A 19309-nucleotide genomic window follows, 5' to 3' on the forward strand; every position below is an offset into this window, starting at 1 on the left:
CTCTGCTCCTACATCTGTCCAGCATCCTTACATCCCTAACCTCTTGACACCATCCTTTTCACCCCACCTGTCCTTCATTACTGAATCCATTCCCTAATCATGTGCCGGTTACCTACCGCTACCCTCATTCCTCACCCCAGCCCCCGTCATCCACCTTGCCACCATCTCCATCCGTGTTCCGCACTGTTACCATTAAACTTATCCTCACCCCTGCATCTATCCCCGACGCCCTCACCCATCTCCCATCCATCCCTGGCTCCTATGACCATCCTTGGTGGGTACACCCCTGGCCCTGTCCTCAACCTTTACACCTGCTGCTACCACTACATTAATTAACCCAGCCCCCTACTCACACACACACACACACACACACACACACACACACACACACACACACACACACACACACACACACACACAGTAGTCTCCCACTCTTGCACTTTTCCACATCCCTCTCCCATGCGCCTATATTTTCATCCCCAACCATTGCTCCCATCTCTCTTTCCTTACATCCCTGAACCCACCAGTAACTCTACCCATTGTCCCCCATGCCTTACTCATCCCGTAACAGCTAGTCCATCATCCTGTTCCCTACTCAGACCCAAGCCCTCTACTCCTACCAACCACCTCGATACCCATCACTAACCCATACAGTAATCACCCACGCTTGAACTCATCTCCCCATTCCGGAATTTCAGTCACCAGCCTGTAACCCTACACCCAACCCCCACCCCAGCATCCGTCCACGGTTCTGATTACCCACCCTCCACACTTGCATCCCCTCCCGTATCTCATCACCCTTGCCCTAAAGTATATGTGCCCACATATCACCAACCTTCCACCCCTACACCCATTCTTCACCTGATCACCCCCCCCCCCCATACACCTACCATCCCTACATCCACTTACCTCTATAACAATTACCCGCTTCTCCTCCGTCCTTCATCTCCCCCACACCCCACAAATGTACCGACTTCAGTAACCATTTCTCACATCTCCGCCACAACGTAGCTGCACTTACCGCCAGTGCCATACACAGGAGCACGTCCCTCTCCCTCTGTGATTATCGAGATGAAGTCACCAAGAACGGAGTAGAACAGCCACCAGGTACACACCGCCGCACGTTCAACAGGTGTAGATCACCACGCAGATATATATATATATATATATATATATATATATATATATATATATATATATATATATATATATATATATATATATATATACACACATACGTTATCACCGAAGTCAGCAGGCCGCAAAGACGAAACAGATTGGCACGCGCTTATCACACCAGCACCGTATAGTCGCCAAGCTCGCGACAGCATACAGGGAGTGGACACAGAACGGTAAGGGAGTCAGCAAGCAAGCACAGTGCAGCGGGAGCAGCAGCAGCAGCAGCGGCAGCAGGCGGCGGAGGCACAGGTGGAGCGTTATCAAGCGGTGTCTTGCTGGTATCTTACCATCGTTCAATATCCTGTCAGGGCGAGCCGGGGGATATCTCAGTTAGTAATACATCCTAAACGGCTAATTGACCACATCAGGGCCGAGGGGGAACACTTGCCCGCGACGCTACGCCAACACCCGCACCCTCACAGGTAAGAGTTCCGACCTTACGGAGAGAGTGAGTCGGTTATTTTTCCCCTTTGAAATTGAGCGATGCGAGGGATTAATTAGGTTGGCTATTATGTTCTTGGTTGCAACTTGCCGGGAAGAAACTTGCCCGTGTGGATGGTTGCCTTGTTGGCGAAACGTTACACGGACCCGGGGGAGAATCGATCGGGAATTTGCCCGAGGTTGAGAATCCCTCTTGTTTAATGCTGGGGAATCGCATACACTAATTATTCCCGGCTAATTAGATGTATTAGGGGTGGCTGGGGCCTGGTAATGAAGCATTTACTTGAAGGCTTCTTCGTTATCATTCGCATTTTCCGTCCTTCGTAATGTGCCGTGAAATGTGCGTGTTTGGTCGGCAGGTCTGAAACATTGGTATAGCTGTAGCACACCGCCTTAGCTGCCCCTCGGTGTGCTCTGAATTCCAGCGTATCAGCGGCAGGGAAGTGTGACCACCAGTATGGCCAACATTCTTTGAGCTGTGAGGGTTATGTTGGACGGTGCGCCAGGCGCACTGAGAACGACGCCACTTCAAGAAGTCTTTCTTGTCCCAGTTATCGTGTGGAAAGAGAATCTGGCAAGTGACGTGACGATGTGACATCAAGACTCCAGGGGGAAGGGATAAGCAGCAGGTGTAGAACTACACAAGGGTTTCCATGTTGGCAGATACGCCGTTTGAAGGGGACGTTGGACAACCTAGGTGGTGCTGCAGACTTAGGAGACTGCAAGAAGAGTGCAAAATCTGTGACCGGGGAATCTCTATTCCTCTTTTGTTCTAATTGGTTTTGGAGCCGCTGGGACCTTGAGGAAGAAAGCTTTTCATTTTCTTAATGGACTTGGCTCCAGGTCAGTCGAATCAGCTGGGGACGAGAGAGCAGCTAGCTTTCTGTTTCAGTGACTCTGCATTGCTATATAGCAAGGGAATGGTGTTCCCTCCACATGTGACTCGTAAATCCAGATAATCAGTCTTTCTTCTTTCATCATTTCCATATGTCGGGAACTATTTCAGCACACTGTGGTCGGCCCTCTCACTCAGACAAGCACGGTGGTACCACATGGGTACAGTGGCCCCACTGTGGCATCATACAAGCACGGTGGTACCACATGGGCACGGTGGCACCATACAAGCACGGTGGTACCACATGGGTACAGTGGCCCCACTGTGGCATCATACAAGCACGGTGGTACCACATGGGTACAGTGGCCCCACTGTGGCATCATACAAGCACGGTGGTACCACATGGGTACAGTGGCCCCACTGTGGCATCATACAAGCACGGTGGTACCACATGGGTACAGTGGCCCCACTGTGGCATCATACAAGCACGGTGGTACCACATGGGCACGGTGGCACCATACAAGCACGGTGGTACCACATGGGTACAGTGGCCCCACTGTGGCATCATACAAGCACGGTGGTACCACATGGGTACAGTGGCCCCACTGTGGCATCATACAAGCACGGTGGTACCACATGGGCACGGTGGCACCATACAAGCACGGTGGTACCACATGGGTACAGTGGCCCCACTGTGGCATCATACAAGCACGGTGGTACCACATGGGTACAGTGGCCCCACTGTGGCATCATACAAGCACGGTGGTACCACATGGGTACAGTGGCCCCACTGTGGCATCATACAAGCACGGTGGTACCACATGGGCACGGTGGCACCATACAAGCACGGTAGTATCACATGGGTACGGGGGCACCTCTGTGGCATCATACAAGCACGGTGGTACCACATGGGTACAGTGGCCCCACTGTGGCATCATACAAGCACGGTGGTACCACATGGGCACGGTGGCACCATACAAGCACGGTAGTATCACATGGGTACGGGGGCACCTCTGTGGCATCATACAAGCACGGTGGTACCACATGGGTACAGTGGCCCCACTGTGGCATCATACAAGCACGGTGGTACCACATGGGCACGGTGGCACCATACAAGCACGGTGGTACCACATGGGCACGGTGGCACCATACAAGCACGGTGGTACCACATGGGCACGGTGGCACCATACAAGCACGGTGGTACCACATGGGCACGGTGGCACCATACAAGCACGGTAGTATCACATGGGTACGGGGGCACCTCTGTGGCATCATACAAGCACGGTGGTACCACATGGGCACGGTGGCACCATACAAGCACGGTGGTACCACATGGGCACGGTGGCACCATACAAGCACGGTGGTACCACATGGGTACAGTGGCCCCACTGTGGCATCATACAAGCACGGTGGTACCACATGGGCACGGTGGCACCATACAAGCACGGTAGTATCACATGGGTACGGGGGCACCTCTGTGGCATCATACAAGCACGGTGGTACCACATGGGCACGGTGGCACCATACAAGCACGGTGGTACCACATGGGCACGGTGGCACCATACAAGCACGGTGGTACCACATGGGTACAGTGGCCCCACTGTGGCATCATACAAGCACGGTGGTACCACATGGGTACAGTGGCCCCACTGTGGCATCATACAAGCACGGTGGTACCACATGGGCACGGTGGCACCATACAAGCACGGTAGTATCACATGGGTACGGGGGCACCTCTGTGGCATCATACAAGCACGGTGGTACCACATGGGCACGGTGGCACCATACAAGCACGGTAGTATCACATGGGTACGGGGGCACCTCTGTGGCATCATACAAGCACGGTGGTACCACATGGGTACAGTGGCCCCACTGTGGCATCATACAAGCACGGTGGTACCACATGGGTACAGTGGCCCCACTGTGGCATCATACAAGCACGGTGGTACCACATGGGCACGGTGGCACCATACAAGCACGGTGGTACCACATGGGTACAGTGGCCCCACTGTGGCATCATACAAGCACGGTGGTACCACATGGGTACAGTGGCCCCACTGTGGCATCATACAAGCACGGTGGTACCACATGGGCACGGTGGCACCATACAAGCACGGTAGTATCACATGGGTACGGGGGCACCTCTGTGGCATCATACAAGCACGGTGGTACCACATGGGCACGGTGGCACCATACAAGCACGGTGGTACCACATGGGCACGGTGGCACCATACAAGCACGGTAGTATCACATGGGTACGGGGGCACCTCTGTGGCATCATACAAGCACGGTGGTACCACATGGGCACGGTGGCACCATACAAGCACGGTGGTACCACATGGGCACGGTGGCACCATACAAGCACGGTAGTATCACATGGGTACGGGGGCACCTCTGTGGCATCATACAAGCACGGTGGTACCACATGGGCACGGTGGCACCATACAAGCACGGTGGTACCACATGGGTACAGTGGCCCCACTGTGGCATCATACAAGCACGGTGGTACCACATGGGCACGGTGGCACCATACAAGCACGGTGGTACCACATGGGTACAGTGGCCCCACTGTGGCATCATACAAGCACGGTGGTACCACATGGGTACAGTGGCCCCACTGTGGCATCATACAAGCACGGTGGTACCACATGGGTACAGTGGCCCCACTGTGGCATCATACAAGCACGGTGGTACCACATGGGTACAGTGGCCCCACTGTGGCATCATACAAGCACGGTGGTACCACATGGGTACAGTGGCCCCACTGTGGCATCATACAAGCACGGTGGTACCACATGGGTACAGTGGCCCCACTGTGGCATCATACAAGCACGGTGGTACCACATGGGCACGGTGGCACCATACAAGCACGGTGGTACCACATGGGTACAGTGGCCCCACTGTGGCATCATACAAGCACGGTGGTACCACATGGGTACAGTGGCCCCACTGTGGCATCATACAAGCACGGTGGTACCACATGGGTACAGTGGCCCCACTGTGGCATCATACAAGCACGGTGGTACCACATGGGTACAGTGGCCCCACTGTGGCATCATACAAGCACGGTGGTACCACATGGGTACAGTGGCCCCACTGTGGCATCATACAAGCACGGTGGTACCACATGGGTACAGTGGCCCCACTGTGGCATCATACAAGCACGGTGGTACCACATGGGCACGGTGGCACCATACAAGCACGGTGGTACCACATGGGTACAGTGGCCCCACTGTGGCATCATACAAGCACGGTGGTACCACATGGGTACAGTGGCCCCACTGTGGCATCATACAAGCACGGTGGTACCACATGGGTACAGTGGCCCCACTGTGGCATCATACAAGCACGGTGGTACCACATGGGTACAGTGGCCCCACGGTGGCACCATACAAGCACGGTGGTACCACATGGGCACGGTGGCACCATACAAGCACGGTGGTACCACATGGGTACAGTGGCCCCACTGTGGCATCATACAAGCACGGTGGTACCACATGGGTACAGTGGCCCCACTGTGGCATCATACAAGCACGGTGGTACCACATGGGTACAGTGGCCCCACTGTGGCATCATACAAGCACGGTGGTACCACATGGGTACAGTGGCCCCACTGTGGCATCATACAAGCACGGTGGTACCACATGGGCACGGTGGCACCATACAAGCACGGTGGTACCACATGGGTACAGTGGCCCCACTGTGGCATCATACAAGCACGGTGGTACCACATGGGTACAGTGGCCCCACTGTGGCATCATACAAGCACGGTGGTACCACATGGGCACGGTGGCACCATACAAGCACGGTGGTACCACATGGGTACAGTGGCCCCACTGTGGCATCATACAAGCACGGTGGTACCACATGGGTACAGTGGCCCCACTGTGGCATCATACAAGCACGGTGGTACCACATGGGCACGGTGGCACCATACAAGCACGGTAGTATCACATGGGTACGGGGGCACCTCTGTGGCATCATACAAGCACGGTGGTACCACATGGGCACGGTGGCACCATACAAGCACGGTGGTACCACATGGGCACGGTGGCACCATACAAGCACGGTAGTATCACATGGGTACGGGGGCACCTCTGTGGCATCATACAAGCACGGTGGTACCACATGGGCACGGTGGCACCATACAAGCACGGTAGTATCACATGGGTACGGGGGCACCTCTGTGGCATCATACAAGCACGGTGGTACCACATGGGCACGGTGGCACCATACAAGCACGGTAGTATCACATGGGTACGGGGGCACCTCTGTGGCATCATACAAGCACGGTGGTACCACATGGGCACGGTGGCACCATACAAGCACGGTAGTATCACATGGGTACGGGGGCACCTCTGTGGCATCATACAAGCACGGTGGTACCACATGGGTACAGTGGCCCCACTGTGGCATCATACAAGCACGGTGGTACCACATGGGCACGGTGGCACCATACAAGCACGGTAGTATCACATGGGTACGGGGGCACCTCTGTGGCATCATACAAGCACGGTGGTACCACATGGGCACGGTGGCACCATACAAGCACGGTGGTACCACATGGGTACAGTGGCCCCACTGTGGCATCATACAAGCACGGTGGTACCACATGGGCACGGTGGCACCATACAAGCACGGTGGTACCACATGGGCACGGTGGCACCATACAAGCACGGTGGTACCACATGGGCACGGTGGCACCATACAAGCACGGTAGTATCACATGGGTACGGGGGCACCTCTGTGGCACCACACAGGCACGGTGGTATCACACGGGTACGGTGGTGCCACTGTGGCACCATACAAGCACGGTGGTACCATATGGGCACGGTGGCACCATACAAGCACGGTGGTACCACATGGGCACGGTGGCACCATACAAGCACGGTAGTATCACATGGGTACGGGGGCACCTCTGTGGCATCATACAAGCACGATGGTACCACATGGGTACAGTGGTCCCCACTGTGGCATCATACAAGCACGGTGGTACCACATGGGTACGGCTGCACAATTGTGGCACCATATGGGCACGACAGCATGAGTGCGGCGCCACATAGGCACGGTGGTACCACTGTTGCACAACATTGCGCAACGGCAGGGTAACCCTACAGTGGCTGTGGCACCACACTGGTACAGCCGGCAGGGTGGCACCACACTGGTAAAACGGCAGGGATGGCATCAAGCCGGTTCAGCGGCAGGGTGGCAACACTCTGGTGCGGCAGCAGGTGGCAATACAGTAATACCACACTGGTACAGCAGCAGGATGACTCCACACTTGCATGGCACAAGGATGGCAAGAGTAGCACCACACTGATGTGGCAGCAGGGTGGCAGCACATCGGTACAGCAGCAGGGTGAAACCACGCGCCACTAGCAGTCCGGTACGGCAGTGGTACAGTGCAGGGTGGCACCATACTGGTACAGCGGTAGCGTGGCTACCCACTGGCACTGTGGCACCACACTGGTACAACTGCATGGTGACACCACACTGGCACCACAAAGGTACAGCGGCAGGGTGATACCACACTGGCTAAGTGGCAGCACACTGGTAAAGCAGTAGGTTGGCAACACACTGGCACTCTGGCACCGCACTGGTACAGTGGCAGGGTGGCAACACACTAGTACTCTGGCACCAGAGTTGGCAGAGCGGCAGGGTGGCACCAGAACCTGCGGCAGGAAGTAAGCCATTTGCCGTGTTTATAAAGTAGCTGGTAATCACATTTCCCCTTCCGACCCACACACACGAGTTTTCTCAAGAATTCCGGTTCGAACAACTCCAGCTTCTGATTTTTTTTTTTTTTTTTTGTCCTTTTATCTTTTCCTCATTGTTTACTTGCGCAAGTTTCCTTATCTCAAGGGTTTACTGACGGGTCAACAGAGACACGAGTTCGAGGCCATCGTTGATAGCAGATTTTTTTATTTTCCTGTAGAATATATGAAAAGATTTGTTGTGGTGTTTGGAAGGTCTGGTTTGGATGGCTTTCTTCGCGTTTGGGGGATTTTAGAAATTACGTCTTGATAAAGTATACACTGTATACTATGAAGCGTAAATTTCTTAATATAAGTAGTAGTAGTAGTAGTGCTAGTGCTGAACATATTCTCCCTTATCTATAATGATGATATTATTATGATTATTATTATCATTATCTCTGGGGATTAGAGGGAAGGTACTTCTCACGTATCTTTCCGTAGAGGACGGGTGGGGAGGTAACGCCTGGAATCATCCCCTCTTGCATTACCACATTCTAAGAACAGGGTTATAAGATATTGCTCGGCCATCTGCAGGCAGGCCCGAACGTGTCCCAGCTTCGCCTGAGTGTTTAATGATTCCTGCAATGCCTCAGCTGCCATATGGAAGGACCTTCTAGTCTGGCATGGATGTGCCAGACAGAGACCCTCTTCGATAGCAGAACTTAGCGTTCGACCATGAGTACTGTCATCTCAACCATCTGACTCACCTACTCGCCATGAGGTAACACTTGTCGCTGAAATTCAGGCACTTGAAAATAGAATGGGTGTGTTGCAGGCTGGATTAGAAGGGTCGTCTTAGGACGACCCATCATCTACCACACCTTCTGCCAGTCTGAACCGAGTCCATTCTGTACGTCTGTTTCAGATGTGCTAGAAAGAGCCAGCAATCATCAGATGTGCTTGATGGAGACAGCAATTAAACCTCATCATCGCTTCGCTTCGCTACGCCACCCATCACAACATTCCTGCATCTCAGCCCCAGTGGGTCAAAGCCTCCCTGCACTCCCTCTCCAAGGCATTGCTGCTCCTCACCTCCAGAGTAACCTTGCACCTCACCTCCAGAACAGTGTTGCACCTCATCCCCAGAGTAACCCTGTACCTCAGGGGACGCGCGCCCTTCAAGACATTCACAACACACCGTCATATCCGGTCCAGATCTTAAGTCAAATCTTCGTCGAATTCAGAGAAGTGGAGTCGACCGCCCAAACACCAGGACGCCCAGTCTGCGCAACAGACAGGATGACGACTGACAAGTTATGTTCAAGCTCAGACACTGATGACCAGACGGACACGACAGACGACCCGCCTCACCAACACTGGACCTGGAGGCCTACCCGTGACCTGGATGACTACCCGTGACCTGGAGGACGACCCGTGATGCACGCAGGAATGGACGGTGGTAAACACCGTCTTGGGATGTACAGTTTCTTACTGTGTTTTATTCCTACATAACGAGGCATCTTGATCCACCCCGAGCCTACCTTGAGGGCACCCTGCGAGACGTGAGCCCTAATCAGGATCAGTTGACCATTGTCTCCTGGGGGGGTCAAGAAATGAGTGCTCAACTTACGGTTATTGTCATTATTATTATCTTTATTATTACTATTATTATCATTATTATTATTATTATCATTATTATTATTATTATTATTATTATTATTATTATTATTATCATTATTATTATTATTTTCATTATTTTGTAATTATTATTTCCATTTCATTGTTATTATTCATTATCATTGTCATTATTATTTTTATAAAAATTTTGGTTGATTGTATTTATTAGTAGTAGCAGTAGTAGCAGCAGTAGTAGTAGTAGCAGTAGTAGTAGTAGTAGTAATACTTTTCATTTATTTTACTCGTACATCTGGGGTTCCTACCATCAGATGTTAAGGTGACGTCACTTGTTGCAAGGGAAATTTAGCCGTGATTTTACGTGGACGACACGTCCAGCGATGGTCCCTTAACCCCGTGACGTAACGTATCATATCCCAAGACCTAAGCAGCTGTACGAGTTGTGTACGTCGTCGTCTGCTAGCGTCAGGGGGAGGCACTGCTCGTAGTAACACCAACACAGTTACCTGGTTTGTGTGTAATTTCTCAGTTTTCATTTCGAGAGGCTGAAGTTCTTCGACCTATTTGTGTTATGATGAAGTTAGATGGTAATGAAGTAACCTAGACGATTGACAAAGTGAGGATTTAAATATATTTTTTATCCTTTTGACACACACACACACACACACACACACACACACACACACCTGCCATCGACACAGTTCGTGAATTGAACAATTCGTGTCTTGCGAACTGAACGTCAAAATAACCCTTGTGCACGATTCATCATTTTTGCTCCAGAGTAATTTTGTTAATTCCAAGTTCCTTAAATCCCCTTCACTACGACAGTACGACCCTTAGGCATGATGGCCAGACCATCATGATCCTCACGAGGGTCGTACCCTCCCTCTCCTGCCGAGGGTGAGGCGACATGAGTGTGTGTTGCCGGCGGACCCAGTCCGTTTGGCGTGTGGGTAGGTCTTAGCGAGGGAGGTCATCCTGTGCAGCGTCTTCCCTCGTCCGGATTTTTGCCCGGTGTGTTACAGAAGCTTGGGTTCGACGGGCAGAAGGAGGGACTACCGTAAAGGCCTCCAATTAAAACCCAGACGCACAATTACCTCCAGAAATTACTTGTCTTATTTATCTGTTATTTTTGAGTGGCGGCCTTGGAGGCTTAGCGGTGCGGAAGGTGGCCCGCGTCAGGGCGTGGACACCGCCACCACCGCCACGGTGGGTTACGTTATGTTGGTGGTGGCGGTGTTGTAGCCTCAGTGTTGTAGGCGGTGATGGCGTAACCTAAGTTTTGTGGCGGCGGAGGTGAAGCCTTGTTGTGGTGGCAGCATTGTAGGTTCAGTGTTGTTGTGGTGGTGGCGTAGCGTTAGTGTTGTACTTGCGGCGTTGTAGCCTCAGTGTTGTGATGGCGGCGGTGTAGGCTCAGGAATGTGATGGCGGTGAGGGTGTAGCCTCAGTGTTGTTGCAGCGGTATAGCTTGTGTTGTGGCGGCGGAGGTGTAGGTTCAGTGTTGTGGTGACGTCTGTGTAGCCTCATTGTTTGTAACTGTAGAGTTGTGGTGGCAGCAGTTTAGCCTCATTTCACGGAGGCAGCAGTTTAGCGTCACTGTTATGGTAGTGATGATGTAAACCCAGTGTGGTGTTCCCCGTGATGCAACCCCGGTGTTGTGGCGGCGGGTGTAGCCTCAGTGTTGTGGTGATGACGGTGCTGTTTCAGTAGTACCCTTGTGGTGGTGCTGGTTGTGTATCGTCGTCTGTGTTGTGGTGACGGCGATTGTATTGTGTATTGTAGTGGCAGAAATGTAGCTTTTGTTGTAGTGGCACTGATGTAGCGTCAGAGTTTTATGGGCGGCGGTGTAGCGTGTGTCGTACCGGCAGTGGTACTGCGTCTGTGTTGTAGGGACGGCGGTGTAGTATGTGTTGGAGCAGCAGTGGTGTAGCGTCACCGTTGTAGGGGCAGCCATGTAACATCCTCTGTGTCATGATGGCCATGTTGGTGCGTCTGTGTTGCAGCGGCGGCGGTACTTGTCTGTTCTGTAGCGGCGGCTGCGGTGTAGTGTCCACAGCGGCGGCTAAGTGCCATCGTTCTGTTTTAGCGGCGGTGCCACGTCAGGATGTTGTGGCGGCGGTGCTGTAGCTCTAGTGATGTTGTGGCGGCGGTGATGTAGCTCTAGTGATGTTGTGGCGGCGGCGGTGGTGGTGTAATGTCAGTATTGTAATGACGGCGGTAAAGCGTCAGTGTTGTAGCAGCGGTGTGTTGCGTCATTGTTGTAGCAGCGGTGCTGTAGCGTCATTGTTGTAGCGGCGGCGCTGTAGCGTCATTGTTGTAGCGACGACGGTGTAGAGTCATCGTTGCGGTAACGGCAGCGCTGTAGCATTAGTGTTTTGTTGGCGATGGCGGTGTAGACTCAGTGTTGTGGTGGCGGGGGTTGTGTAACAGCAGTGGTGAGGTGGTGACGGCAGTGAAGCAGCAGTGTTGTGGTAGCGTCAGCAGTGTAGCGTCAGTGCTATGGCACCAGCGGCGTATCGTCGGTATGCTACGTTGCCGAGATGGCGTCATCCCCCAGGTGGAGAGGAGGCGTTGTGGCGTCATTCTTGTGGAAGTGACCGTCTTGGTTGAGTTATGGCGTCGGCGGTGTACTGTCAGGATGTCGTGATGCCCACGGTGTATTGTCAGGGTGTTGTGACGTCCACGGTTACCGAGAAGGTGTTGTGACAGTAATTTATACCTATGATTAGATTAGCGGCGGCGGTGAAGTCAGGATGTAGCGGTGGTGCAGCGACGTACTGTCGTGGCGGCAGCGGCATAGCGTCACTTTTGTGTGGAGATTACGTGGCGTCGGTGTAACGGTGGTGGCAGTATAACCGTCATTGTTGTAATGACGGTTGTGTTGCGTCAGGTTGTCATGAAGCGGTCAGGCAGCATCGTGGGTTGCTTGTGTATGGTTGTGTGGTTTAGTTGGCTGTGTAGGGACGGACCTAGAGAGTTTAAGCGGCGGTTGGTATGGCGTTGTAGTATGTAGCGGCGGAATGTTGTAGCAGCGGCAGCACACTTTCAGAATGTTGTAGGGACGGCACTGTACCTTCACAATGTTTATGCGACACTAGAACTGCTTCAAGAATGTTTTGGCGGAGGTAGGACAGTTTAAGAATGTTTTCGCGAAGGTATACGTAGCAGTCTCAGAATGTTTTGGCGCCGGCAGTACAGCTTCAGAAAATTTTGGCAGTGGCAGCACAACTTCACAATGCTTCGACGGCATAACTACAGCTTCAAAATGTTTCGGCAGTGGCAGTACAGCTTCAAAAAGTTTTAGCGGCGGTAGAACAGCTTTAAAAAGTTTTAGCGGCGGTAGAACAGCTTCAAAAAGTTTTAGTGGCGGTAGAACAGCTTCAAAAAGTTTTAGTGGCGGTAGAACTGCTTCAGAAAGTTTTAGTGGCGGTAGAACAGCTTCAAAAAGTTTTAGTGGCGGTAGAACTGCTTCAAAAAGTTTTAGTGGTGGTAGAACAGCTTCAAAAAGTTTTAGCGGCGGTAGAACAGCTTTAAAAAGTTTTAGCGGCGGTAGAACAGCTTCAAAAAGTTTTAGTGGCGGTAGATCAGCTTCAAAAAGTTTTAGTGGCGGTAGAACTGCGTCAAAAAGTTTTAGTGGCGGTAGAACAGCTTCAAAAAGTTTTAGCGGCGGTAGAACAGCTTTAAAAAGTTTAAGCGGCGGTAGAACACCTTCAAAAAGTTTTAGTGGCGGTAGAACAGCTTCAAAAAGTTTTAGTGGCGGTAGAACAGCTTCAAAAAGTTTTAGCAGCGGTAGAACTGCTTCAAAAAGTTTTAGTGGCGGTAGAACAGCTTCAAAAAGTTTTAGCGGCGGTAGAACAGCTTCAAAAAGTTTAAGCGGCGGTAGAACAGCTTCAAAAAGTTTTAGCGGCGGTAAAACAGCTTCAAAAAGTTTAAGCGGCGGTAAAACAGCTTCAAAAAGTTTTAGCAGCGGTAGAACAGCTTCAAAAAGTTTTAGCGGCGGTAGATCAGCTTCAAAAAGTTTTAGCGGCGGTAAAACTGCTTCAAAAGGTTTTAGGGGTGGTAGATCAGCTTCAAAAAGTTTTAGCAGCTGTAAAACAGCTTCAGAAAGTTTTAGCGGTGGTAGATCAGCTTCAGAAAGTTTAAGGGGCGGTAAAACAGCTTCAAAAAGTTTTAGCAGCGGTAGAACAGCTTCAAAAAGTTTTAGCGGCGGTAGATCAGCTTCAAAAAGTTTTAGCGGCGGTAGAACAGCTTCAAAAAGTTTTAGGGGTGGTAGATCAGCTTCAAAAAGTTTTAGCAGCTGTAAAACAGCTTCAAAAAGTTTTAACGGTGGTAGATCAGCTTCAAAAAGTTTTAGCGGCGGTAAAACTGCTTCAAAAAGTTTTAGCGGTGGTAGATCAGCTTCAAAAAGTTTTAGCGGCGGTAAAACAGCTTCAAAAAGTTTTAGCGGCGGTAAAACAGCTTCAAAAAGTTTTTGCGACGGTAAAACAGCTTCAGAAAGTTTTAGAGGCCGTAGAACGGCTTCAAAATATTTTGGCGGCGGCATTGGAGCTTGAGGGAACGTTTTGGCGGCAGCTTTACGTAAAGCTTCATAATGCTTTCGTGACGGAGGTACAGCTTCATAATGTCCCGACTGCGGCTGTACAGCTTCAGAATATCTTGACTGCGGCTGTACAACTTCAGAATATCTTGACTGCGGCTGTACAACTTCAGAATATCTTGACTGCGGCTGTACAGCTTCAGAATATCTTGATTGCGGCTGTACAACTTCAGAATATCTTGACTGCGGCTGTACAACTTCAGAATATCTTGACTGCGGCTGTACAGCTTCAGAATATCTTGATTGCGGCTGTACAGCTTCAGAATATCTTGACTGCGGCTGTACAACTTCAGAATATCTTGACTGCGGCTGTACAGCTTCAGAATATCTTGACTGCGGCTGTACAGCTTCAGAATATCTTGATTGCGGCTGTACAGCTTCAGAATATCTTGACTGCGGCTGTACAACTTCAGAATATCTTGACTGCGGCTGTACAACTTCAGAATGTTTCGGTGGCGGTGGCAGTACAACTTCATAATGGTTTTGTCAGTATGAGATGATCTTGAAAGAGCACACTATCAGGTTATCATGACGGTGGCAGTGCCGTATCAAATTATTTTGGCGGTGGCAGTACAGTGTCGAATTATCATGGCTGTGGTGGTGTAGTGACAGATTATTTTGACGGCGGCACTGTCATCAGATTATTTTGGCGGCAACATTACAGTATCAAAATTACTTTGGCGGCAGCAGTACAGTATCAAAATTATTTTGGCGTCAGCATTACAGTATCAAAATTATTTTGGCGGCAGCAGTACAGTATCAAAATTATTTTGGCGGTAGCCGTACAGTATCAAAATTATTTTGGCGGTAGCAGTACAGTATCAAATTATTTTGGCTGCGGTAATGCAGCATCAGAATATTTGGCGGCGGCAAAGCAGTGTCAGATTATTTTGGCGGCGGCAGCGCAATATCAGATTATTTTGGCGACGGCAGTACAGTATCATCTTGAATTGGCGATGGTAATGCAGTATCATATTATTTTAGCGGCGGCAGTGCAGTATCTGATTATTTTGGCGGTGGCAATGCACTATCACATTATTTTGGCGGTGGCAATGCACTATCACATATTTTGGCGGTGGCAATGCACTATCACATTATTTTGGCGGTGGCAATGCACTATCACATTATTTTGGCGGTGGCAGTACAGTATCTGATTATTTTGGAGGTGACAATACACTATCGAATTACCTTGGCGGCGGCTGTGCAGTATCGGATTACCTTGGCGGCGGCTGTGCAGTATCGGATTACCTTAGCGGCGGCTTTGCAGTATCGGATTACCTTGGCGGCGGCTGTGCAGTATCGGATTACCTTGGCGGCGGCTGTGCAGTATCGGATTACTTCGGCGGCGGCAATGCTGTATCACATTATTTTGACTGGAGCAGTACAACGCCAGAAGGTTTCGGAAAGCGACAGTTCAAAGCCAACGAGTCATGACCTTGACAGGGTAACGTCAAAATATTTTGGCGGCAGCGGTGCACCGTCAGAATGTTTTACCGGCGGCAGAACAGCGCCAGAGTGCTATGGCGGCGGCAGTGCAGCATGTGAATATTTTAGCTGCGGTAGTACATAAAGTATGTGAATATTTTGGCGGTGGCAATACAGAATGTGGATATTTTGGCGAGAGCAATACAGAATGTGGATATTTTGGCGGCGTTGGTCCTGTGTGTGAGAATATTTTAGCGGCGGTTGTGGAATGACAGACCGTTTTGTTGGAGACGGTGTATTGACAGAATGTAATTATCGTTGGCGGCGTAGTGGCAGAATGTTTTGGCGGCGGTGACGTATTGGCAGAATGTTTTGGCGGCGTAGTGGCAGAATGTTTTGGCGGCGGCGACGTATTGGCAGAATGTTTTGGCGGCGTAGTGGCAGAATGTTTTGGCGGCGGTGACGTATTGGCAGAATGTTTTGGCGGCGTAGTGGCAGAATGTTTTGGCGGCGGCGACGTATTGGCGGAATGTTTTGGCGGCGACGGCGTAGTGGCAGAATGTTTTGGCGGCGGCGGCGTAGTGGCAGAATGTTTTGGCGGCGGCGACGTATTGGCAGAATGTTTTGGCGGCGGCGGCGTATTGGCAGAATGTTTTGGCGGCGGCGGCGTAGCGGCAGAATGTTTCGGCGGCGGCGGTGTAGTGGCAGAATGTTTTGGCGGCGACGGCGTAGTGGAGAGTGTTTTGGCGGCTGTGTAGTGGCTGAATGTTTTGGCGGTGGCGGCTGGGTAGTGGCAGAATGTTTTGGCGGCGGCTGCGGCGTAGTGGCTGATTGTTTTGACGGTGGTGGCGGCATAGTGGCAGAATGTTTTGGCGGCGGTGGCGGCGTAGTGGCTGAATGTTTTGGCGACGTAGTGGCAGAATGTTTTGGCGGCGGCGGCGGCGTAGTGACAGTGTTTTGGCGGCGGCAGCGTAGTGGCAGAATGTTATGGCGGCGAAGGTGGAGTACCGACCGACTGTATTTGGTGGCACTTGTACAATGTTAGAATGTTTACGACAGAGTTCGGCAGGTTATTCCAATATTAGATTGTAATGTTGATGACAGTTTTAGGCAGGTTATTCCAATATTAGATTGTAATGTTGATGGAGACAAGTTCCTACATCATTATGAGACCTACGTAGCTGTAGATCGCCCGTGTACTTACGAAAGGATGTCTACATCAGTGTTTGGGACACCTACTTTCTAGGTAGTGTTGCATATATATATATATATATATATATATATATATATATATATATATATATATATATATATATATATATATATATATATGTATATTATACTCCCTCGCCTAAGCCAGGTAGCCAGGTTATCGACCAGCAGGGAGGGCAGGTTGAACAGCTGGCCTGGCCTGCCAGTGGACCCATCTACCGTGGCAAGAATTCGTCGCCGTGCGGACTCGAACCCGGGCGACGAGTTACCCTGATCCCGATGTTAATATTGTTGCCCCTCGTCTGAAGCCCGTCTAAGTCATCTGATGATGTGGAGACCAGGATTTGAATACGCATTTAAGATCTTATCTTACTATTGATATATGAGAGGGTAATTACCTTATGTTCTCTGATGGTTTGTATTGAGAGCGCCTTGATGTAATCTCAAACATCACTGGCTTTTTTGAGCGTCAGAAATTATTTTTGTTATATTTTTCACGTAGTTGCTGATTACTTTGATATATATATATATATATATATATATATATATATATATATATATATATATATATATATATATCCCATACACATCTTTTCACTTCTCTACGTTGAATTTACCTTCATTTCGTAGCAGACGTTCGCCAGTCGGAATACTTTGTCGGTGACGGTGTAGGGATCAGTATTTCGTGGCGTCAGAGTAGTTTGGCGATGATGGTTACGGCGTCAGAATTCTCTGTGACGGTGACGCTGCAGCAGCATCATGAGTGTCTTAGCGGCAACAGTGTAGCGCTGGAGGGAGGCATGACGGAGGAGGAGCGTCCCCACAGCGGAGCCCACATGGCGGTGGTGTGGCGGAGCGTGGCGACATTAGAACACATGGCGGAAGGTAGCGTCACCATGAGGCTGCCTGTGTGGTAGTAGTAGTACGGACGACCACACAGCCCTGGCCCGCCCCAGTGTGGTAGGTTAGTGATGACCGTCACCACTACACGGGCAGGGCCCGGGTGATGACGGCGCCGCAGGAGAGGCTGGTGACCTAATAGCGGCCACTTCATCATGAGTGGAGGAATTTCAATAAGAATGGGGAGAGCGGCGGGGCGGCGAGCCAGTGTCGCCGAACCGCCACATTGATATGCAAAATAATATGATTTTAGGATTTCCACGTCGACTTGGAGGCGATAACGAGCTGAACCAAGAATGCCACTTCGTTACCTCTGCCGAAAATCAAATTGGGAGCCAGAATCAGTGTCCTCACCCCCCTCCCATCGCCCTCCCAACCCCCACCCTCACCCACAGGGAGGGAGGGGGGCCGCCAATTGCCTCATCATCAGAGTTCATCATTGTTGTCTCCTGACGAGCTGCGTGTGTGTGTGTGTGTGTGTGTCACAACTAGCGTGATGTCGATGTTATTCCCGGAGGGTTGCACGTGTTGCACACGTTGCCTTTTTCGAGTTGCTAAAAAAAAGGAAAAAAGTGTCATAATGACGTATACATCCAGACCAGTCCTCTCTGTGTTGCTCCGTCACTAGTGAGGACCTTTCTCCCCTCCCCCCCCACCCCCCACCCCACACACACACACACACACACACACACACACACACACACACACACACACACACACACACACACACAGTTTCCTCATCCTCGTGCCCTCACACTACATCCCCCACACCCACACATGGTTTACAGTCATAACTTAACACCCACACACACACACACCATACACAGCTACACTGCCATGCTCTCGCCAAGTTTACTATGGCCAGACCCCCACCCCTGACTACCATCCACAGCTACACCCCTGAGCCTTAACCTTCTCTCCCCCCGCCAGAAAAGGAAAAATAAACCCCGTAGTTTTTATTTTATGTTGGCCAAAGGAAGAACTTCGTCGCATGGTGAGGTATCCCATAACACACACACACACACACACACACACACACACACACACACACACACACACACACACACACACACACACACACTTTTCCAAAGATCTGATAAGCATTTATCATTATGAATCACAGATCCTGCGTTATGTATTTATTTCCACCCAATCTGAACTGAAACTGTGATCTGGGGCGTCCTTATTATGAAATCGTTGTCACTGTTGGCCTCGTTGCGCAACACACAAGGTGCTTCCAACATCTCGCTGGGAGAGCTCAAGTTCTAGGTGCCGTATCTGTTGATGTGGACAGGTTTACTGAGGGTAAGTGGTTGTAGAAGGTCGATCATTCTTATGACGTACTTCTGTCGCTGTGGTTTGATTAAAAAAAATCGGTTTAGATCATTT

At 50.9% G+C, this 19309-nt stretch overlaps 1 protein-coding gene across 1 annotated transcript; it reads left to right on the top strand.

Moving 5' to 3' along the window:
- Positions 1-11760: 11760 nt before the first annotated feature.
- LOC139753213 (uncharacterized) lies at positions 11761-13929 on the top strand. The gene is made up of 3 exons (XM_071669434.1): positions 11761-11909; positions 12980-13833; positions 13871-13929. The coding sequence occupies exons 1-3, from the start codon at positions 11761-11763 to the stop codon at positions 13927-13929; spliced, it is 1062 nt and encodes a 353-aa protein (XP_071525535.1).
- Positions 13930-19309: the final 5380 nt, after the last annotated feature.

The sequence above is a fragment of the Panulirus ornatus genome, chromosome 2 (genome assembly GCF_036320965.1).
Source record: "Panulirus ornatus isolate Po-2019 chromosome 2, ASM3632096v1, whole genome shotgun sequence".
NCBI lineage: Eukaryota > Metazoa > Arthropoda > Malacostraca > Decapoda > Palinuridae > Panulirus > Panulirus ornatus.

What these genes read in the sequence shown, in the direction of transcription:
- LOC139753213 (XM_071669434.1), top strand. Translation starts at nt 11,761, where the DNA reads ATGGCCATGTTGGTGCGTCTGTGTTGCAGCGGCGGCGGTACTTGTCTG. An exon ending in GATGTTGTGGCGGCGGTGCT is followed by an intron (nt 11,910 to 12,979) that starts GTAGCTCTAGTG and finishes TGGCGCCGGCAG; the next exon opens with TACAGCTTCAGAAAATTTTG. An exon ending in CGGTAAAACTGCTTCAAAAG is followed by an intron (nt 13,834 to 13,870) that starts GTTTTAGGGGTG and finishes AAAAAGTTTTAG; the next exon opens with CAGCTGTAAAACAGCTTCAG.